The sequence below is a fragment of the Eurytemora carolleeae genome, unplaced genomic scaffold (assembly GCF_000591075.1).
Source record: "Eurytemora carolleeae unplaced genomic scaffold, Eaff_2.0 scaffold1683, whole genome shotgun sequence".
NCBI classification, from domain to species: Eukaryota; Metazoa; Arthropoda; class Copepoda; order Calanoida; family Temoridae; genus Eurytemora; species Eurytemora carolleeae.
The window spans coordinates 30,911-55,747 of NW_019397579.1; the positions used below are offsets into that span (position 1 = coordinate 30,911).

At 31.9% G+C, this 24,837-nt stretch overlaps 1 protein-coding gene across 1 annotated transcript; it reads left to right on the plus strand.

The window, feature by feature from the left end:
* The first annotated feature begins 11,959 nt into the window (after nt 1-11,959).
* LOC111715011 (inositol 1,4,5-trisphosphate receptor) lies at nt 11,960-24,568 on the plus strand. The gene is made up of 12 exons (XM_023490245.1): nt 11,960-12,184; nt 12,340-12,423; nt 12,513-12,612; nt 14,916-14,984; nt 15,960-16,038; nt 16,758-16,834; nt 18,674-18,745; nt 19,056-19,109; nt 21,920-22,000; nt 22,403-22,534; nt 23,019-23,092; nt 24,403-24,568. Exons 1-12 carry the CDS (start codon nt 12,093-12,095, stop codon nt 24,551-24,553), a joined length of 1,065 nt encoding a protein of 354 aa, XP_023346013.1. The 5' UTR covers nt 11,960-12,092; the 3' UTR covers nt 24,554-24,568.
* The last annotated feature ends 269 nt before the right edge of the window (nt 24,569-24,837 follow it).

Sequence of the window (24,837 nt, forward strand, 5' to 3'; positions counted from 1 at the left end):
ACAATATCTACAGATCTAAGACTACAATATCTACAGATCTACGACTACAATATTTACAAATCTAAGACTACAATATTTACAAATCTAAGACTACAATATCTACAGATCTAAGACCACAATATCTACAGATCTAAGACTACAATATTTACAAATCTAAGAATACAATTTTTACTGATCTAAGACTTCAATATCTACAGATCTACGACAATAAGATCTACAGATCTAAGACTACAATATTTACAAATCTAAGACTTCAATATCTACAGATCTAAGACTACAATATCTACAAAAAGACTACAATATCTACAAATCTAAGACTAGATAATCTACAGATCTAAGACAACAATATCTACAGATCTAAGACTACAATATCTATAGATCTAAAACTACATTATCGATAGATTCTAAGACTACAATATCTACAGATCTAAGACTGCAATATCTACAGATCTACGACTATAAGATCTAAAGATCTAAGACTACAATATCTACAAATCTAAGACTACAATATCTACAGATCTAAGATCTACAGATCTAAGACTACAATATCTACAGATCTAAGACTACATTATCTACAGATCTAAGAATACAGTTTCTACTGATCTAAGACTACAATATCTACAGATCTTCTACTGAATTATCTACAGATCCCAGAAACATCTAATCTTTATAATTTTTAAAACATCTTGCTCAATTGTTTTCTCATTCCTGGAAATTGAGAAATTTGAGCTTTTATATTTAAACAACAGTTTGGAGATATTAGGCTTGTGTCTTAATTCAAAAACAATTAATATTCAATCTTGAAGAAACTGTAGGACTTAAGATCTGGTATGTATGTATTCCCTCCATTTACAGAGTGACATGTTAAATTCACAGCGGTGCACTTTAAACCGTTGTTTAATAAAGCATAGATATGGTTTCTCTTAAAAAATTGATTTTATTCAAATATGATTTCTCCACTGAGCGACTTGCGGATTTGAGCTAACAAAAGCGATTGAGGAAATGTTCAGAATTAAGCACATTTTAAGCTAGAAAAAAAAACTTTTTTCTAATTTGTTTAATAAAACAGTTTTCCACAGTCAGCATAAAAAAGCCCTTTAGTCAATTTTAATCTAATTCTATTCAGTTTTAATTGATACTTATCATGCATAAGGCGCTGTTGTGAATTAATGAAATATATAAATCTATTTTTGGCACAATTTATACAAAGAGTGTCCACAAAAAAGTCATTTTTGGCATGAGATTCTTTATAAATCCTTTTATTTTTCTATCCTTCTATCCTTTTTTACTTCTATTCTTGTATCCTTCTATACTTCTACTTCTCTCCTTCTCTCCTTCTAACCCTTCTAATTCTATCATGACACGACAGCATTTACATTTTTTTAACATAGGCATTTGGGAAATTCCCCAAATTCCTATAGGTATTTGAGGGTTACCAAGGCATTTGGGAAATTTCCTAGATACCCAGGCATTCGGGAAATTTCTATTTTTGACATTTTTGATAATTCTATCCTTTTATCTTTCTATCCTTCTATCCTTCTATCTTCTATCCTTCTATCCCAATCCTTCTATCCCTCCATTCTTCTATCCTTTTATCCATCTATTCTTCTATCCCTCTATTCTTCTATCCTTATATCCTTCTATCGTTATATTCTTCTGTGCTTCTATTCTTCTATCTTTCTATCTTTCTATCCTTCTAACTTTCTATCCTTCTACCCTTCTATCCTTCTACCCTTCTATCTATCTATCCTTTTATCCCTCTATTCTTCTATCCTTCTATCCTTCTATCCTTATATTATTCTATGCTTCTATTCTTCTATCTTTCTATCCTTCTATCCTTCTATCCTTCTATCCTTCTATCCTTCTATCCTTCTATCCCTCTATCCCTCTATTCCTCTATCCTTCTATCCTTTTATACTTTTATCCCTCTATCCCTCTATCCTTCTATCCTTCAATCATTCTATCCTTATTCTTGTATCCCTAAACCCTTTTATTCTTCTATACTTTTATTCTTTTATACTTTTATTCTTCTATCCCTCAACCCTTTCATTCTTCTATCGTTCTATCCTTCTATCTTACTGTGCACACTTTAACCCGGTCCTTAACAGGCTTGAACCGAAATACCGAAATAAAATTTTAATATTTCGATTAAAATTTACAATATATTAAAAATTTTCATACAAAAAATATATGTAGGTTTCCAGTAGGTATTTTCGTAAAGTTCTGAATTTGAGAATATTCTTGATGGTTCTGAATATGCCTATCTAAGCCAATCTACCTGTGAACTGGAGAAACCTATGGTGCAGGACGCAGGTTCAGTTGTAGGCTCACAGTCAACCTGTTCTATATACAACCTAAATACTGTACTAGACACAACCTATAGTGTTCAGGGATCAACTCAATATAGTTCAGACCCACGGTGATAGTTGAATTCATCATGCACTGTCAGTCACATGATGATAGTTATATTACTATCTTGTGATAGTTATTACCATGTATATATGCAGTTAATTTAAAGTGATAGTTAAATGTAAGGTAATTATGTGAGGAACAGCTGTTCATTTACATTCTTGAAAATCCTCTAAAATATCCTGACTGTATAAAGTGCTAATACTGTATATATATAGATATAAAATAATTTACGTGATTTTGATAAATCAATATTTTTGTGGACACTCATGTTAAAGGCTAAAAAAAACTGCAATTTTTTTTCAACATTTAGAAAAACAATGTTTTCAAATTTTTTTCCACCTGTAATGCCTTCAGCTATTTCCCTATTCTAATTCTGAGATATATTTAAAGGAAGAAAAAAAATAGTAAAAGGAAAATAACCTTGAAAATTTTTTATTTTTATTCTTTTTCCAAAATATTCAAACCCTGGTATGATTTTATTCAATTAAAGAACAAAAGGAATTGAGTTTTTGCCACCAATTTTTTTTCTAATTCTATTATTTGCCACTCGCGGTCGTATAACCTTAGATATTTTAAACTTTGACTTCAGTTAGATCATAAAGTCTAAGTTTGATATATCAAAGGTTTACACCATCAGGTTGCGATGATATAAAAATTAGAAAATTTAATTTTGTGCCAAAAACTCAACATCTTTGCAACCCAATTTTGTAGACCTATAGATATTTTAAACTATTGATTCTTTAGGATCAAACAATTTAAATTTGAAATATCAAAAGTTTGCATCATCAGATTGACAAGATATGGAATGAGAAAAATTAATTTTATTCATTTCCTTTCTTGACAATAATAATCTTCACACCATTCTCTATTTCTATATTGTTAAAAAAACACCAACATTTTGTTTGCAAAATAGAACTTCCCAAAACATTCGACAATACGATCATTTTATCAAAATTATGATCAGAATACTAGGGATAACTCCCAAAATTACATATTCCTACCGATCTGATCGTAATTTCGAAATGCTTATGATAAGATGGATATTCCGCATAAAATTTTAGGGTTTCTTTTAACTAATTTTCACAGAGGCCCCCCCCCTCCCTTCAGAATATTTGTAGTTGCGCCTTCAGCTAACATCTATTGAATATCAAACTGATAACATGCATTGTTCACTGACATATTCCTGTTCACTTTCATTCAGATAGATAGATAGATAGATAGATAGATAGATAGATAGATAGATAGATAGATAGATAGATAGATAGATAGATAGATAGATAGATAGATAGATAGATAGATAGATAGATAGATAGATAGATGAGTTTCGAATTCGAATATATAGGATATAAGTTCAGGATTAAAAATGTCCTCATTAGTTTGTGCAAAAGAAAACTTGAAAATTTTGTTGGAGGCAATTTTTTGAAATTTTGATGATCCTTAAACCTTATTTAGGGTCATGTCAGTTACCACACAAAACTTGGGCCCGATCGGTTCAGCCGTTTCGACGTTAATTGGATACAAACATGCAGACACCCAGATAAACAAGCCAAGTATATATATAGATTGTTATTATGTCTACTACGGTATTGAATTTCTTTTGATCAAGCAGAAATCTCGGCCCTGATCCCATTTTCAAGATCTAGTTGCATTAATACTTAATTTAATACAGGCCTTTCTAAATGGTGTCAAGAAGTGGGTCTAATGCCTTTTCAGCGAACTAGGCTTTTAGGGCGCTTTGCGGCCATCTTCTTTTTCATTTTTTAATTATAAAATGAGTATAAAATTTTTTTTTTCAATTTGCGGATTTCATAATATTTTTCGCGCATTTTCAATATTTTAAGATTTAGTTAAAGTCTGATTGGCCATAAACCTTCCCTGGGGCCACGTGAGGTCCCACATAAAATTTGGGCCTGATCGGTTCAGCCGTTTTGACGTTTATTGGATACAAACAAACAGACACCCAAACTAAATAGATAACATAGTTTAAAATTATTCAGTTAATAATTAGTTGAATGTATCTAGCTGTATCTGTATGTTATTGTAAGTGACCTACCTTTCGAGGTGGCATTTACAATTCACAATGATACCCTTAAAGCTTTGTTTGTATTTGGAAATTGATTACTTTTAGTTGTGGTTTCTCTATTAAAGATACATGTGGATTTACGCTATTCAGGAACAATTGAGAAAATTGTCATAATTAAATACTTTTCACATTGACAATATCTTTGAAATTATTGATGAAATATGAATAAGAACAATAAGTTCCTTTGACGGGAGAGGGGGAGATATATTTTCTCCTCGACCGAAGTTCTTCAGTCCCTCCCCCATCCTACTCTATTTAGTCCTGGTTTTAAAATCCTACAGTCCTGATTTTAAAATTTTAAAAAAGTTTTACACAGAAAGGTTTAAGTTCGTAAAACATAATTACCCGATTTTTTTTAAACTTAACCCCCCCCCCCCACTCTTATTTAAGTAAACAATTTGCATCAAATACGAGAAATGATATTCTCGTTTCTTACTTTTTCAGTAGGACAATTATACCTACATATAGACCTTGGCTGGGGGGAACTGGACAGTGTACAGTTCAAAGGGATTGCTTTATTTTTTTGGAAGGGTATCAATTTTTATAATTGGAATTATTTTTACTCAAATCCTATGTTTCTTTAACATGCTTAGAAACGATGCTAGGCTAAAAAGAAAAAAATACCAAATTTTTTCTTCTACCCTTTCTTTAAATTCCGGGAACTCTCCCTTAAAATGATTGTAAAGTTGGTTTAACCCTCAGGTTAGGGAGGGGCCATGGTAAAATCAATATAAATATAATTCTCGTGTCAATCATATTATCCATAGATTAATAACGATACAGATAGAACACTAGATTTACACTGTCTTGTAGTTTCACACTGCCTGCGTGTAACTCCTTTGGGCTTCTGCCTTTGGGTTATTGTGAACCAAAAATCCTTAAATTTGAAAAGACGACATCTAGAGTTCTATCTGTATTGTTATTAATCAACATATCATCATTGTGTCAATTTTGATGTGTCGAGGTGGATTTGGATTCATAGAAAGCAAAAAAGTTTTTTATTCAAAATAATTTAAAATCTAAATATATTAAATATATTAAGATTACTATTGACTAATTTCTAAATATAATTGCATCGTATTTATGGTTTAAAGACAACCTTTGTGGATATTTCATTGGAGGGTTTTTTAATTTGAAGAAAGTAACGAGAGGCCATAGTAATGAAATTATTTAATTTCCTCAGTCTTCTTCGATAAGTTATGTGTAATCTATATTTTCCAGTTTTCATTTCTACTTCAAAATCTTGTACAAAATACAAAATAGATATGTGTATAGAATAAAGGGATTCGGAATTTAAATCGAAACCACAAGCAAAGATAACAATGCTCGATTCACAACGATACCCTTAAAAGCTTTGTCTGATCAAGTATGTATTACATATCAACGTTTATAATTTTGAAAACTGATTATATTCAAGTGTGGTTTCTAATAATTTCTAAAAAATTTAGAACTTGGCAGATGTAAACGATTCAAACCTAAAAAACGACAATATCTTCCACACTGTTGATCAGACAAGAACTTCAGGGGTACCGTTGGGACTCGGGCATTGTATAATATTTGCATTGAAGGTCACATGATATTAAGCATACAGAAGGAAATTAATGGATCTAAATTCTAAATATACAATTAAGAACGAAAAATATGTCTGTATAATTTATGAATTTTCGATAATAGAATTGCTCATCAAAAACATTTTAGAGCGAAAAAATTGGATAGAAAATAAAAAAAATAATTGAGCAAAACGTCACCCCTGGTTCGGAGTTTCGTTGGTTTGTTTGAATTTTTTAAGTTGCAGTCCCCCTGGTTCGTAGTTTCGTTGATTTGTTTAAATTTCAAAAGTTGCAGTCCCCCTGGTTCGTAGTTTCGTTGATTTAATTAATTAAAAAATAATATATTTTTTAATTTATTGAAGTGGTTTCAAGATTTTTAAAAAGTAAGTATTTTTAATCTTGAACCACCATCTATTAGACTAAATGTCTAAATGTTTAAATGTCTTAATGCCTAAACGTTTAAATGAATTAATGACTAAGTCTATATACGACTAATTGACTACAGTACAACAAGGATAAATGTTTTAATAACTGACTAAATGTCTAAATGCCTAAATGCCTATATGTTTAAATGAATCAATGACTAAGTGACTAAGTCTATACGACTAAATGACTACAGTAAAACAAGGATAAATGTCTCAATAACTGACTAAATGTCTACATGTATAAATTTCTAAATGACTATAATACGTCTATATGTAAATGACTAAAGGACTAAATGTATGAATGATTAAATTTCCAAACGTCAAAATGACTTGTGGATTTATAGATGCCTGTATGTTTATTCATCTGCACGCGTCTATTTATGTAAATGTCTTAATGTCTAAATGTCTACATAAATTAGTAAATAAATGTTAGTAACATGAAATGATGAAGTACATTTGTATCACATTCAAAAGAAGTTAAGCAAGGTAAGGCCCTGGGGTTAATCTCAATTTCTCAGCATATTCTTTATTTAAATCAATTAATCATATAGATTGGCCGTGTCATGCCCCACACGCAGAAAATAGAGCATGCACCGGATTCGCTAGAGGAGGAGGGAGGGGGGGGGGGTGCAGTTGCGGATTTTGCCTGTAACATTTTGGCTCATGATGATATTCAGTATCCCCCCGACCCAACCCCTTTTTTCGTTCTTCTGTTTTATTTATACCATTTTTTATGAATATTTGAACTGATATTCTGATTCATCATCTTCTCTTTAAAAATTATTTATTTTGAGATGTGACCGGTTTCTGCGGAGAAAAAAATGAAAATAAAATAGTTGAGAGCTGGGAAATATCATAATGAGATGCTGAAAGATTGTTATTTGCCTTTTGTGTACTCTTTTATTTCTAACCGCCATAATATTTCTAACCGCCATAATATTTCTAACCGCCATAATATTTATTTTCTTTCTAACTTGTGTCTTGCTTGTTGGGGCTCAGTAAAATTTCGTCTAGTACACTTTCGTTTAATAACATTTGGTCTAGTAACATTTGGTCAAAGTAACATTTGGTCTAAGTAACATTTGGTCTAAGTAACCTTTGGTCTAAGTAACATTTGGTCTAAGTAATATTTGGTCCAAGTAACATTTCGTCTAAGTAACATTTGGTAAGTAAATTGGTCTAAATTGGTTTAAGTAACTTTAAGAAAGGAGTAAGTAACATTTTGTCCAAGTAACTTTTGGTATAAGTAATTTTTGGTAAGGAATTTTGTCTAAAACTAAAAACTGGTATCTAATTAATCCCGCCATTGAGTTCCTCTCAGTTCAACGTGTTTTAGAAGAGTGGAGAATTTCTCCTATACGAACTGCGGATTTCTTGATTTTGTTTCACGGGTTTTCTCCTTTTTTTGCAGTGTATATATAAAATCACTTAACATTTTTTTCAGACCAAATTACTTACTAAAAGTTACTTAGACCAAAAGTTACTTAGACCAAATGTTACTTAGACCAAAGGTAACTAGACAAAAATGAACTAGACGAAAATGAAATAGACAAAAATGAACTTAGACGAAATGTTACTGACCCCTTGTTGGCATTTTTGGCTGTATTTTACCAGATTGAACTGGTGGGGGAATCAGCACCTCTCGGATGTCGGTCTGGGGATCTCACGTTGGGGGTCTTTCATGATTATTTTTCTAATACTAATACTAATTTTACAACCAAAAAAGCAGTTGTGTAGATCTTAAGTACAAAAAATACCAGTGTAAATGAAAATTTTGAAATATATTTTCAGTCCCTTGACATTAAAAGCTATTCTTTTTATTGCATCCTAAAAAAGGGCATGTGCGTCGTAAAACGAAAATAATGGTGACATTTTTTCAGATTCAAATTTGCATTTTGTGTTGACGAGTAAAAAATGTTTATTTGCACAGTCTGGTTGATTGCAGATTTATTTCTCTAATCAGATGTGCAAACTTGCTGTTTCTAAAACTGAGCATGTGTTTGGTTCAATAGATCAGATATCCTAAAATATAGAAGGTTAGGAAGGGGTTAACAGAGTTTGGATGGTTAAAGGGACTGTAAGCGTAATTTCAAGTGACATTTTGTGGAATAATTGCAATGCCCGATTCACAACGGTACGGTACCCTCAAAAGCATTGTCTGACTCAATGTTTATTATTCTGAAACTAAAAATTTTCGCCTGTGGAAACCTATGGAAATTATAAGAAGTAAACATTTTTAAACCTAGAAAAACGACAATATCTTCCACATTGATGATCAGATAACTAGGTTACAGAATACAAACGTACTGCTTCGAATCAGACATTACCATCTTTGCATGGAGGGTCACTTAAAATTACGATTATACAATCCCATTAAAGAGACTCTCTGCAGTTCTATGCCCGATTTACAACAATATCCCAAAACATTGATTAAAGTAACATGGAGAAGATAATATCGTTTTTAAGGGAGGCTAGGGAAAGTGTAGGAATGTTTAGGAAGGTTTTGGAAGGTTTTGGAAGATTTATGAAGGTTTATAAAGGTTGTTGAAGGTTTATGAAGGTTTTTGGAGGTTTATGAAGGTTTATAAATGTTTTAAAAGGTTTAGGGTTTAACAAGGTTTTGAAGGTTAATAAAGGTTTTGTAGATTTCGGAAGGTTTATGAAGGTTTATGAAAGTTTAGAAGGTTTAAGAAGGTTTAAGAAGGTTTAAGAAGGTCTATAAAGATTGTGTAGATTTTTGAAGGTTTATGAAGGTTTATAAGGGCTGATAAAGGTTTAGGAAGGTTTAAGAAGGATTATGAAGGTTCAGGAAGGTACAGGAAGGTTTAGGAAGGTTTATGAAGGTTTAGGAAGGTTTAGGAAGGTTCAGGAAGGTTCAGGAAGGTTTAAGAAGGTTTAGAATCGGTTAAGGAAAGTTTAAGAAGTTGTAGGAATATTTCCAATGTTTGATAGAATATTGAAAGTGGAAGGTTGTATCATATATGTATACTTATAGTAAAGTAAAGAATATTTGAAAAGGTTTGAAAATGTTTGAAAATGTCAAGAAAGGTTAAAACAAAGTTATTCGTTTGTTTTGGACATAGTTTAAAAAATCAACAGAAAGGACAGTAGATGTCGTCTTTTCAAGATTTATAAGTATTTCGTTCACAGTAACCCTGAGGCGGAAGCCCAAAGTAGTCGGCGTAGAACAGGCTCAGTCTCTGTCCTATAATGCTACAGAGAGAGAGAGAGCCTGTTCTACGCCGACTACGCGTAACTCCTTATGAATCTTGAATAGACGACATCTAGTGTTCGATTTGTTATTTTAATTAATCTATGGTTTTGGGACTAAATGTCAAAGTGAATAAATACTAAAGTGGAACAGACTAAGGAAACGACGACAGGTTGGGCCATAAGGTTTTATTTGGTTTGGAAATAATTTCATATTTCTAAATACTTGAGACATAAAATGTCGTCATCCACCTATGAGTTTGGTCCACTTTAGTATTTATTCACTTTGACTAAATGTACGTGTTTGACAAGTGTTTATATTGTTTAGGGAAGTTAAAGTCATTAACACAAGTTCTCACTGCAAAGAGTTAAACTTACATTGTTTCTTGCTTGGGGAGGGGGGGGGGGGGTCACAACCCCAAAATATCTGTGTATTTACGATTGTTACATTGTATGTATGATATATATGTATAAGAGCTCGATTTTATGTATATAAACTGACCTAAACATGACACCTGTGCATATATTGGCGCATTAACTCAGTTTTTATTCACCCCTCCCACCCATTCCCTTCCTAAGGCATTTTCTAAATCTTAAACCAAACATTTTAAAATGAATTCATACTCTGCAGTTTAAAAATCAAATTGGATCCAAATTGCAGTAATTAAATTCAAATATAAAAAATTCAGATTAAACATTTCAGGATTAAAGACCATGGATACTGGCCAATGTGAACCAAATTCTATTTAAATTCCTAAAAATGCTCGGGGAGTTCAAATAAACTATAACTCAATAAACTATAAATAAATACTCGATGCAATAAGGTCTGATTCCTCATCATATTTATATTATTCATCCTTAATTTTGATATCCTTGAGTTTATATACTTTGCCGGAGTAACAACTATGTACAGTTCATTGTGCACGTTCTGTTTGAACAAGAGACCTAGCGTACATTTGTACTCCCTGTCTTCTGTAAATTCTAAATTTTATCGTGAAAACTAAAGTTCCAAACTCAAACAGAGAAAGTTTCAAGCGAAGTGATGCAATAATATTATTCGTTTTAATACTAATAAAAAGTTACAGCATACTGAGATGTAATTGGGTTCTTTGGAGTGCAGAAGGATGCACGAGAGGGCTCTGTCCTAGTATACGATTTTTGGACCCCCCCCGGGGCCCCCCCTCCCCCCCTCCTATCAATTTTGTACATGACCATTTATTTTTCAGCAAATTTATTATTATTTATTTTTTCGTTATTTAGGGTTAGGTTAGGTTAAGACAATTTCTGGGCCGAGCGCTGCGGCTAGGATGGGAAAAAATCGTTTTTAAGGAAATTACATCAGGCTTCTTAATGCCTAAATTATGACAATCTTACATTTAAGTTTGCGGATTTTCTTAAAATGTGAATCTGAAGCACAAGGATTCACAAATCTTTGTTTATCAGTTTTTGAACTAATCAGGACCAGTTAAGGCCAAACAAATTAAAAAAGATTTTTTAAGTCTGAGAAAAGTCTAATTTAAAACTTAAATATCACCAAATCAATTACATTTTGGGGTTTCAGGCCCAGTTAGGGGGGCTGCAAAAAAAATATCTAAAACCCCCACCCCCTTGGACAAATTGCTGTATTTAACGCCTCTGCATCTGTGCAATGTATTAACGTATTCCTGTAATCCTGTACCCTTTATCTCTGTATTTCTAGGTATTTCTGTATTCCTGTATCCTAGTGACCCTGTAATCCTATACCCTTTATCTCTGTATTTCTAGGTATTTCTGTATTCCTGTATCCTAGTGACCCTGTAATCCTATACCCTTTATCTCTGTATCCCTAGGTATCTCTGTATTCCTGTATCCTAGTGACCCTGTAATCCTGTACCCTTTATCTCTGTATCCCTAGGTATCTCTGTATTCCTGTATCCCTGTATCCCAGTAACCCTGTTTTTTTTCTATTTCGATGTATCCCTGTATTTCTGTATACCTGTATCTCTGAACCCCTGTTTCCCTGTATACGCATATCTCTGTATCCATGTTTACCTGTATCCCTGTATATTTGGATACTTGGATACCTGTATACCTATATTCCTGTATCCCTGTATATTTGGATACTTGGATACCTGTATACCTGTATTCCTGTATCCCTGTATATCTGTATACCCGTATACCTGTATACCTGTATACCAGTATACCTGTATACCTGTAATCATATACTTCCCTGTTTCGCATGTATCCCTGTATCAAATGTAAAACATATGAAATTAAAATATTTATTAATTTTCAGAATTTTCCTGAGATAAGGTTTTTACTGTTCATAGCTTATCTTGCAATTTAAAGTAATGCTTCAAGATCAAGTGTTCAGTTTTCAATTAATTTCTCAAGAAATTAGATGAAAGTGACAAAGTGAAATAATAAAAGAAAATGGGAGAAATTGCTGCAAGTTTTCTCCATACGGGGGATATCATTTCCCTGTATGCAGAGGGAAATGTTTCGGGATTTCTTTCCACATTAGGGTAAGCGATTTTTTTATGATGTCAAATATTCCCCCCAATTTAGATTGGTTTATGACCATTATATTTTTTACATTAGGAGATGACCGTTTTATTATTTAGATTGGTTTATGACCATTATATTTTTTACATTAGAAGATGACCGTTTTATTATTTAGATTGGTTGATGACCGTTGTGTTGTTTGCCCGGAGGCCGGTGACCTCGCAAATGTTCCAAAAAAGTTTCGCGACTGTCTTTTCAGGTAAATACGTTTTAAGAGCTGTTGCCAATTATAAAAGGATATTGTTTTAAATATCATTGCCTGACTTTGAATGACCGGTTTCTGTTTAGGATTTGCCCGATGAACAGGTACGCGTCTCAGAAACAGTTCTGGGACGCGGCAAAGAAGAGCACGGACCGGACCGACCCCGTCCTTCTTAGACGTCTTCATGTACGTACATTGTCAAGTTCATTTTTATTTTGAAAATTTTAAATATTTAAATATTATGAGCTATTAACTTTATACGAATGCGTCGAAAAATTATCGATGATTAATGGTTGTAATATTTGAATGATTTGTTTGGAATTAAACTGATTTTTTTGCGATCCAAGTCGTATATTGCAAGTTTCTGAATTTGTATGGACGCTACGTTCTTTAGTATGAGTAGTTTTTAATAAATTTCTTCTCATAGACGCAACAGATAGAAGTAAGATTATTATCATTTACCATCGATAATTTTTCGACGTAAGCCTATTATATATATTATATATTTGGAGACTCTCATTAAACAGTACTGTGTGTTTTGGATTATGTTCTTTGATCAGAAACTTTGCGGAAACTTGAAAAGGCCCAAAGTATCGGACATTTAAAAAAACTACCGATTGTTGTCAACCCAGTTTTATTAATGGGACACTCTGTAGTTGGGATATCCGTCTTTACGTATGTAAAATCAAATCAAATAATATTTTTTTTCTGTATTAAACATTAAAATAAATTAAACAATAAGTGAAATAATTTTGAAATAATTTTGAAAATGGTCAGGGTAAAGTTGGAGTCTATTATGATCAAATCCGCGAGTCAAAGATATTTCGTTGCTTTGTTATTCTGTCTATAGATCAATTAAATCAATCGGCTGCTGATCAATCAATTGATTCATGTCCTCTTGGTGAATATAAAAAATGAATAAATTTCTCCGCTTATTAAACCACCTGGGGCCTAGATTTAACAGTACTTACGACGAGAGCCGAGGAAGGGGGGGGCTTTGTGAAGGGTTAGTGAGGGTATATTGATGTATGTAAACAAATTATTAAGATAATATAAAGATGGGGGGGGGGGCAGTTAAGAGGAAATGGAAAGAGAAGTAACACGTATGGAAAAATATGAAAGGAAAATGGAAGGAAAATTGACGGAAAATGGAAAGTTAATGAAAGGAAATTATAGGAAATTAAAAGCAAAATGAAAGGAAAATGAAGGGAAAATGAAGGGAAAATGAAGGGAAAATGAAGGGAAAATGAAAGGAACATGAAAGAAAACATGAAAGGAACATGAAAGGAACATGAAAGGAACATGAAAGGAACATGAAAGGAACATGAAAGGAACATGAAAGGAACATGAAAGGAACATTAAAGGAACATTAAAGGAACATGAAAGGAACAAGAAAGGAACATGAACGGAACATGAAAGGAACATGAAAGGAACATGAAAGGAACATGAAAGGAACATGAAAGGAACATGAAAGGAACATGAAAGGAACATGAAAGGAACATTAAAGGAACATTAAAGGAACATGAAAGGAACAAGAAAGGAACATGAACGGAACATGAACGGAACATGAAAGGAACATGAAAGGAACATGAAAGGAACATGAAAGGAACATGAAAGGAACATGAAAGGAACTTGAAAGGAACATGAAAGAAACACGAAAGGAACATGAAAGGAATATTAACGAAACATGAAAGGAAAAGGAAAGGAAAAGAATAAGGAAAGAATAAGGAAAGAATAAGGAAAGAATAAGAAAAGAATAAGAAAAGAATAAGGAAAGAATAAGGAAAGAATAAGGAAAGAAAGGAGAGAATAAGGAGAGAATAAGGAGAGAATAAGGAGAGAATAAGGAAAGAATAAGGAAAGAATAAGTAAAGGAAAAGGAAAGGAAATGGGAAATGGAAAAAAATTGAAAAGAAAAATGGAGAAATGTTGAAGAATTATAGAAGAAAAAGTGTACGAAAATAAATAAATAAAGGAGGAAGGAAGAAATAAATTATATGTGTTCATTTCTATTCTTTCCCCGTAATTAAATATTTAATTTTGTTTTTGTTTGCTTATATAGTCTCCAGGACACATTTAAACCTTTGAAGATAGAACTTTGAAGATTTATTTCTCAATGATAATTATTTACAGCAGTTCATTCGAGTTTTTTAATTTAATAGTTTGACCAATTCTTCAGAGCCCAGAGGCAGAGCTGGGGTTTTTTGAAAAAGGGGCGGGGGGATTTCTGTTAAATTATTAATAACTAGTTTGAGAACCCAGCTTGGCCGGGAAATTAAACTTTCTTCAATAAAACAAACCCACTAAAGTTAAAATAGTGTCCCATTCAAAATTTGAAGCAGCAAAGAGGGAAGGGGGTTCCTAAGTTATGATCAGACATACAAACAATTAATATTAAGATTTTTTTACTGAGAAAAATAAAGAAATTTTCCCTGTCTCAAACTTTTTAGATAAAAAAAATTCAAATAATATTTTCTTCTGTTTTCTAGCATGCTGCAGAGGTGGAGAAGAAACAGAATGAATCAGAAAACAAAAAATGTCTCGGATCTGTTATCCAGGTATTCTATTGAGTTTGTTTATTGTCCTTCCAGAACTACTGCAGTACACTTTTTTGTAAACAAAGTTGTTACTGAATGAAAGGTAGTTTCTGAAATGCATTTATCCAATTCCGACTTGTTAAAATATTTTAGATAAAGAAATATAGCAAAATCTTGCACGTTGTTTCCAACTGTTAACGTATAAATTGGAGTACGCTGAACTACGGTGGAATTCTTTTGGGAATAGGCTGACAATGAAATACTCTCCTAAGGCCCAGAGTCCGAATTTAATGAATTTGAGCCACGTCTCAAATCCGCCAAAAACCGGCTTTAATTGAACGCCGCCTTAAATCTGAAACATTGAATACAATTTTGAGTGAAACCAAATATTTTTGAGCCGCGGCTCAAATTCTTTAAATTCGGTCTCAGAGCAATAAAGAATTATGATTTTCTATTATGTGAAAACTTAAGTAATGTTTTTTACTGGCATTCGGAAAATTAGTTTATGAATATTTAGTTTTTTTCGATATTTTTTTTACAGTATTAAGAAAATAAATTCAAGTTAGTGGTACATAATTTGTTGTTTCATTATGGTATCTTAATTCATTTAGTCTTAGAATAAAAGGGACTGTATGCGTAGTTACAAGTGACCTCCATTCAAAGATGGCAGTGTCCTTGTACAACAGTACCATTGAAATCTTTATCTGATCAACAATGTGGAAGATATTGTCGTTTTCATAGGTTTCTGGGGTTTTAGTTTGGAACATTCCTATTTTTTTCTGTAGTAGAAATGCGCAAATAACATTTGTAGAGAAACCACATTTGTAAATAATCAGTTTTCCAAATTATAAAGATTCATATCTAATTCATTCTTTAATGTCAGACAATTGATTTTTTGTAGTAAACAGTGATTTGATTTCAGTATTAAATCGAAATTCGGAAGTGTTTAAAGGTTTGTCAAATAAATTATTTGTGGTAAAAATGTTATGTTTTCAGTATGGAAACGTGATACAGCTTCTTCACTTGAAATCCAACAAATATCTGACGGTTAATAAACGTTTACCTGCTTTACTAGGTAATAATATACAGGGAGGGGACAGTTTTTTAATAAAGGCTCCCACGAGTAACATAATTTCTAGTTACCTTCCTTACTCTTAATTTCGAAATAAAAAAATCCCTTATACTCAACAACAAAAATTGCTATTTTGTCGCTTTTTTTGGCAATTAGCGATTTTTTATCTTGAAAAAATTAGAGTGTATATGAAAAAGTCTTTGATGCAAGTTGATGTCATAAACCGTAGTCTTTAAACCGTTTTCTGTTTGTCAGTCAGTAAGTTATTGTGGTTTTTCTTGAAAAGAGTTTATTTTTTTCGAATTCCTTCCTTTTTCTCTTTTGCATGAATCACTTGAGAGAACACAATTGAAAATAATCAATTTTCAGCTAGAAAAACCAGTTTGCTCAGCACCATTTGAACTGAGGGGCATGTTTAAAGATGTTTTTATAATGTTTAGAGAAATTATATCAACAGTCCGTTTAAAGATGTTTTTATAAAGTTTAGAGAAATTATATCAACAGTCTGTTTAAAGATGTTTTTATAATGTTGAGAGAAATTATATCAACAGTCAGTTTAAAGATGTTTTTATAATGTTTAGCGAAATTATATCAACAGTTCGTTTAAAGATGTTTTTATAATGTTTAGCGAAATTATATCAACAGTTAGTTTAAAGATGTTTTTACAATGTTTAGCGAAATTATATCAACAGTCAGTTTAAAGATGTTTTTATAATGTTTAGAGAAGAATGCTATGAGGGTATATCTAGACCCAGCTGGGAATGAAGGATCATGGTTTTATATTTTCCCTTTCTACAAGGAATTCATTCATTCAATTTTTCAAATAAAAAGATAAGAAATGAAATATTGATCAGGGATACACGTGTACAGTTTAGGTTAAACAAATTAATGTTTAATTCTAAACAAAGTATCGACAATATTTGCCTGCCAAGTGAATTCGAAGTTCATTCTGGGTTTAATAATTTTATTTTTTAGTCTGTCCAATGTCCATCTATCTTTCTAACTATCTCTCTATCTTTCTGACTAACTATCTATCTTTCTAACTATCTCTCTATCTTTCTAACTAACTATCTATCTTTCTAACTAACTCTCTATCTTTCTAATTATCTATCTATCTTTCTAACTAACTATCTATCTTTCTAACTAACTATCTATCTTTCTAACTATCCATCTATCTTTCTAACTATCTTTCTATCTTTCTAACTAACTGTCTATCTTTCTAACTATCTCTCTATCTTTCTAACTAACTATCTATCTTTCTAACTATCTCTCTATCTTTCTAATTATCTATCTATCTTTCTAACTATCTCTCTATCTTTCTAACTATCTCTCTATCTTTCTAACTATCTCTCTATCTTTCTAATTATCTATCTATCTTTCTAACTAACTATCTATCTTTCTAACTATCTTTCAATCTTTCTAACTAACTATCTATCTTTCTAACTATCTCTCTATCTTTCTAACTAACTATCTATCTTTCTAATTATCTCTCTATCTTTCTAATTATCTATCTATCTTTCTAACTATCTCTATCTTTCTAACTATCTTTCTATCTTTCTAATTATCTATCAATCTTTCTAACTAACTATCTATCTTTCTTACTATCTCTCTATCTTTCTATTAAACTACCTATCTTTCTTACTAACTATCTATCTTTCTAACTATCTATCTGTCCTAGCGTATGCTATTGCTGTCATGATAAATGATAAAGTTTAGTTATATTGCGCCAATATATCATGGGTTTAAACAATAACACAGATATGGGGATAGGTTGGAAAAGGAGGGTAGTTGTTCATTGAAATTGAGAAATAAATTCTATACTAATGGGGAGGAATGATTACAGGTATATGTTGCCTTAAAGGATTTCATCACGAAGTTTAAACTACAAGGCTTTTAGGGCGCTTCGCTCCCATCTTCTATATTTCAACTTTTAATTGTTGCTCTATCTATGAACATCTTCTCTTTGTACAATACAAAACAAGATCAAAAAATATTCGCAGATTTAATGAAATTAGTTTTTCGTGGATTTTCAAAAGTTTACAATAATCAAAATGTTATGGAGACAACTTTTTTAAATTCTGAGAATATAAGTGTATATATAGATTAGTAAGAACAAACTGAAAAGTTTTTTTTTTGGGGGGGGGGATTTTGAAATATCAATTTTGGAAGGTATGTGTGTAATTTTCAAAGATACCCCTGGAAAAACGTTTCTTTAAACAATAAAATTCATCAAGGTCATTTTTTCTGGTTTGATTCTCGATGTTTTTGTGCCTGACAGGTGACAGGTTAATATCTCTCTGTTAATGAGTTAATGCCAAAATAGGAAGTAGGACAACAGTATAACATATAACCTTACTAAGATTTAGTGTCTATGTTTGTATTTTGTAAGAAGAAAAAGAGAATACATGAAGACAGAAAGATAAATGAAAATGATCTAAATGATAATAATTTAAGTGATAATGATCTAAATGATAATAATTTAAGTGATAATGATGTAAATGATAATGATGTAAATGATAATGATTTAAATGATAATGATTTGAATGATAATGATTTAAATGATAATGATTTAAATAATAATGACTCAAATGTTAATAAAAAATTTAATGAATTATTGAATGAATGAATAAATGATCAGCTGAGATCGAACGGAGACAGTGTCGTTGTTGGAGATCGAGTTATTTTGACTCCTGTCAATGCCGGACAACAGGTACAGTACGATACAGTACAGTAAAGTGCAGTACAGTACAGTACACTTCAGTAAAGTACAGTGTAGTACAGTACAGTACAGTACAGTACAGTTTTGGTAGGCTTTCGCTCTAACTAATCAAATTTTCAAACATTTTTAAGATGGTTTTCAAATTTAAATTCAACAGTTAAAAAACATGTAAAACATAAAATTTTCTCATAAAAATATTTTTTCTAAATAATTTTTAGATTTAGTTTGTTGGTCTACACTACAGTAAAGTAATTAAAGAAATTTGAATTCCAATAAAAGAATCACTTTTTTTCTAATTCAGGTTTTACACGTTGGAGCTAACTATGAGTTGTTGGACAACCCCGGATGTAAAGAGGTAATGACAAAATTTGTAAACAAAAGTTTGAAGACTGACTGAATTTCTTGTTCCTTTATATTCTTGCTGAGTCCGAATTTTAAGAATTTGAGTGGCGGCTTAAATTTAAGCCGCTGCTCAAATATGGTTGGTTCCACTTAAATGTGTATACAATGTTCAAGATTTAAGCCGGCGCTCAATTGAAACCGGCGGAAATTGACGGATTTAAGACGCGGCTCAAATTCATTAAATTCGGACTCTGATCTCTTATATTTTTTGATTTCTTGATTCCTTAAGTTTTCTTGATCTTTTTCTTCTTGATTTTTGATTTCATAACTTCAAAATTATTTGACTTTTTTATATTTTGCTTTTAAGTTGGTTTGGTTTCTTCCCTTTGTTAAGTTAGTGATTATTTTTCCACTAGATTTCTTTATTCTTTCTTGATCTTTTTATGTCTTAATCATTTGCTTATCTTTTAGATTTCTTTTAGATATCTTCTTGAATTCTTGATTGTTTGCTGTATTTAATTTTTCTTGATTTCTTGAGTCCATTTTTCATAATCTGCAGAGGCCGAATTTAAAGAATTTGAGCCGCGGCTTAAATGTGGTTGGTTCCACTTAAATGTGTATTCAATGTTTCAAGATTTAAGCCGGCACTCAATTGAAACCGGTTTTTGGCGGATTTGAGACGGCGATCAAATTCATTAAATTCGGACTCTTGATGTTTATTTATGTTTGTTTGTTGTTTTCTGGTACTTGGCAGTGTTTGTTCTTAATGTTTGCTTATCCTAGTGTTTATTTGTTTGTTTCGTTTTAACTTTTATATGTTTGTTGACTTGCAAAGCGTCTTATCCTTATCATGTCTCCTAACTGTCTCCTGGTCTATAGATAATGGGAATTGACAAGAATCAAAGCTGTACAATGGTAAAAATAGAAATGGTCAAGAAAACTTAATTTTTCACTAAGTATGTTTTTGATTGCAGTATGAGGAAGAAAATAAACCTCTCTTCACACTTTTCTCCACCTCTTTTTGTTTTTTCCCCCCATTTTTTGTTTTTCTCCGCCCTTTTTTTGTTTTTTCCCCCCATTTTTTGTTTTTCTCCGCCCTTTTTTTGTTTTTTCCCCCCATTTTTTGTTTTTTCCCCCCATTTTTTGTTTTTCTCCACCCTTTTTTGTTTTTTCCCCCCATTTTTTGTTTTTTCCCCCCATTTTTTTGTTTTTTCTTCCCATTTTTTGTTTTTCTCCACCCTTTTTTGTTTTTTCCCCCCATTTTTTGTTTTTTCCCCCATTTTTTTTCTCTCATACCAACAACTTCCACTTTCCAATATTTTCTTTCTAATGCTTATATTCATCTTTAGTTTCCCTAAACTTTCTCTAACTATTTTTTTAAACTTACGAATTAACTTAACTTAATTCAGAATGGTAATGTGGGGGGGGGGAGTTGCAGAAGGTTTAACGTTTCTTAAGATTTAAATTTTATGAAATGTGCAAATTTTAAGCCTGGTTGCGCATGAAGTTATTTATAAAGTTTATGGAAATATGTATTATATATATATATATATATATATAGATATTATATATTTGCGGCTTCATGTTTGCATATTTAATCATAAATCTCTTCCTCTGTAAATCTAGTACTTTTCCAACACCAGGGTGATATCTTTTCCAACACCAGGGCGATAACTTTCCCAACACCAGGGCGATAACTTTTCCAACACCAGGGCAATAACTTTTCCAACACCAGGGCGATAACTTTTCCAACACCAGGGCGATAACTTTTCCAACACCAGGGTGATAACATTGTACAGCAGATTGTTCAGCGTGCCCTGTATAGTTAACATTGTACAGCAGATTGTTAACTGTGCCCTGTATAGTTAACATTGTACAGCAGATTGTTCACTGTGCCCTGTATAGTTAACATTGTACAGCAGATTGTTCACTGTGCCCTGTATAGTTAACATTGTACAGCAGATTGTTCACTGTGCCCTGTATAGTTAAAATTGTACAGCAGATTGTTCACTGTACCCTGTACAGTTAACATTGTTCAGCAGATTTTTCAGTGTGCCGTGTATAGTTAACACTATACAGCAGATTGTTCACTGTGCCGTGCATAGTTTACATTGTACAGCAGATTGTTCACTGTGTCCTGTACAATTGCATTTTGCAGTTTGCTTCATGCTTGTATTTGCACATTTCACGAGCATCCAACTTTTTATTCATTTTTTTAAGTTAATATTTTGGTATATTTCTGCTGTAAGCTACAAGAAAATGTATGGAAGTTTTCAATGGTTCAAAAATATTTTTTATGACCTGCAAACTTCATAGTAATCTTGAATTAGGAAATAATAATTTTTGTAAAAAGATAGACTCGAAAGCTTGAATTTAACTTTTGTCTGCTAAATCTTCATTACTAAGCAATAATAATAAAAAATTTATAAAATTAAATTATGAATTATGTAAAACTTTGTAGATTTTTGTGAAGCTTTGTGAAAACCTTGAAAATGACGAATCGACGAAAAAAATGGTAGATAATTGTTTGAACTACTGCTGTTTGAACTATTGATCGTTTAAACTATTGGTCGTTTAAACTATTGTTCATTTGAAATACTGACATGACGTCATATCCTGTAGTTCAAATTAACACAATATTTGCTCATTTAAACTATTTTCTTTGAACGTATTAGTAGTTTTATAATTTTGACATTGGCATGAGCATCAAAGTCTATTTCAAATAAACATAAAAATAGTTCAAATTGAATAGTTCAAAAGAACAACAATTTTTCCCCAACTCTAGTTGTTGTTGACGTAGTTAAATTAATCTTTGTTGTTTAGGTGAATGTTGTGAATGCGCAGACTTGTTGGAAGATTTCTCTGTTCCTCGAGCACCAGGAGAACGTGGAGGATATTCTCAAGGAATGCCGCACACAATTATTAAATTGTCAATCACGCACAACCAATCAATCAATCAATCGTGATAATTAAAGATCTGGATAGTTTTGCACTAAAAGTTAAAAAAGTAAATGCAAATGAATTTAGATCAAAAGAACCTTTACAAATTCTCTCTAGTCCTCTCAATATCTAACAAAAGGGTTACCCACTAAGGATAAGTCTTCATGGACGACTGTACTGAATTAATCTAGATCTTAACCATACAATATTCGTTCTCTGCAAGTGGAAACTGGTTCTTTTCCTAATCAAATCATTTCTTAGATCTAAATAAACTTAGACTTTGTGGGCAATGCTGAAGGAATCGTTCATATATACATATTTATATTTTTTTAGAATTGAAATTTAATAAATGTGGTGGATGAGTAGGGTGGAGATGTTGTTCGTCTTTTCCACGCCGAGCAGGAGAAGTTCCTGACGATGGACGAGTACAAGAGAAGACAGGCTGTGTTCCTGAGGTTAACTGCTAGAACATCGGCAACTGCCGCTACTAGTAGTAAGGTAAACTGTTCAGTTTTCACAGATGGAGTTAGTTGTCACATTTTCTTCATCCGACATTCGCCAGTTACAAAATAGTGGCACAAATGGCATCAACATTTTAATTTTTAATTTTTTGGAGCCTAATTTATTGCTCAATCCTGCATAGTAACGGGGACCAGAATTAGAGTTGTGTATTGGTAGTGTCTAATTTTTAAATGGCTGTTTCTTTGGCAAACTCTTAAATTTTTACATAAGAGTATTAAGTCGCCAGGAGCAACAAAGTCGGAGTGCTGTGCCTACTGTCTTGGGTCAACAGGACAGAGAGACAAATCTATGTCACTTAGGGTTTTTAAATCCCTATATCTTTGCAACCCAATTTCATAGACCTTGGATATTTCAAATTATGAGTTCTGTTTAAGTGTTAGTTTACACCGTATTCTCTAAACTGTACACTGTTTTCACTATAAACTGTTCACTGTACTTATGTAAACTGTACACTGTACAGGCGTTGTGGGAGGTTGAAGTTGTACAGCATGACCCCTGTAGAGGCGGTGCAGGGCATTGGAACTCAATGTTTAGGTAAAATATTATGTTATAATTAATCTAATTCTGCAATCAACCAATTTTTATTTAAAGGGAGGGACCGGCTAGACATGGTAGTTGAGCTAAAGTGCAGTATTGTAGAGAAAAACTTGAAGATTCATTTGATACCAAGGCGATGTTTTTACAGTGTTAAGAGCTTAAAGTCGTTAGTAATATTTCATCTGTTATTTTAGTAAGCAGAAGAAAATTTTTCTTTATAATTCTTAAATAATATGAATAAAACATGCAATGCAACAAATACTTTTCTACAAACTAGTTGCATGTATACAAACAGGTTAAGAAAAATAATGAATTTTTACCATTAAATATAAGTTATTAAATTCATCTTAAAATCTCGCAGGTTTAGGCAAATTCTTTCAGCTAGGGTTGCTAGTTGGAGGTTTTCCTTGTTTTGATTGTGAAGAAGACATTTTGAAGAAATCTGCGAATAAAATTATAGAAACAGCAAAAGTAATGATGATGATGAAATAATTAATTCTACGGTTCTACTATGACTTTCATCAATAATTTCTTTTAAGAAATATGTTCCTAAATAGCAAATTAGTCTCTATAATATATTTTTTACTTTACATATTTTGTCCTAGTTATTAAATCATTGTAAAAAAAGTTTCTTCTGCTGACTAAAACAACTGGTGAAATATTACAAACGACTTTAAGTTCTTATTTAAAACTTGTACACCGTAAACATGTTTCATTGGTATCAAATGAATCTTAAAGTTTTCTCTAAAATACTGCACTTTCAACTCAACTACAGGGTGTCCCACGAAACGTGACAGTTTGTGAATAGTTTTAAATGTCTTCTTCCGTAAACTGTATTAGATAATATAGACTTTTTGTAGTTTATTCTGTTTAAAAAATCTTTTACTAAAATATAATTTACTTTTAAATCAAATTTATTATAATATGGCTGGACTGAAAATTTTTATATTATTCTCTTGGGGTTCAAACTATGTAAGAAGACATTTTAAACTTTTCACCAATCGTCATGTTTCGTGGGACACCCTGTACAATGTCTTTTTGGTCTTTCCCTCTAAGTAAATCTAAAATAGGGTTCAAAGAAAGATATTACAAACAGTTATTTGGATTTATATGTATTTGATGTTTCCATAAAAACCGTCTACCACAAACCACAAAACCTGTTTCTCTTTTTACTGTACTGTCTACAATAGTGCTTGTCCATTCGATTTTTTGGCACTATCTAGTAAACAGTCGTATTTAATATATTTGGGTTAAACACCTGGCTACGGGGCACTATCTAGTATATATAGCCCTATTTAATATATTAGGTTTAAACACCTGGCTACGGGGCACTATCCCAGCAAACAAAAACTCGAGTTAAAATCGAGTAAAACTCGACTTTTGCCTTCCAGAAGTGGAGTTTTAATCGAGTTTAGAAGTGGAGTTTTAATCGGCTATAGTCGTGCCATACAAGGATGAAAACTCGACTTTTCACCAAGATGATTTCTGGATGATTTCTGGATGATTTCTGGATGATATCTGGATGATATCTGGATGATGCAAAGTGGAGTTTTAATCGAGTTTAATACAGTGGAGTTTTAATCGAGTGTAAAAGTGGAGTTTTAATCGACTTTAGAAGTGGAGTTTTAATCGAGTTTAAAAGTGGAGTTTTAATCGAGTTTAAAAGTGGAGTTTTAATCGAGTTTAAAAGTGGAGTTTTAATCGAGTTTAAAAGTGGAGTTTTAATCGGCTATAGTCGTGCC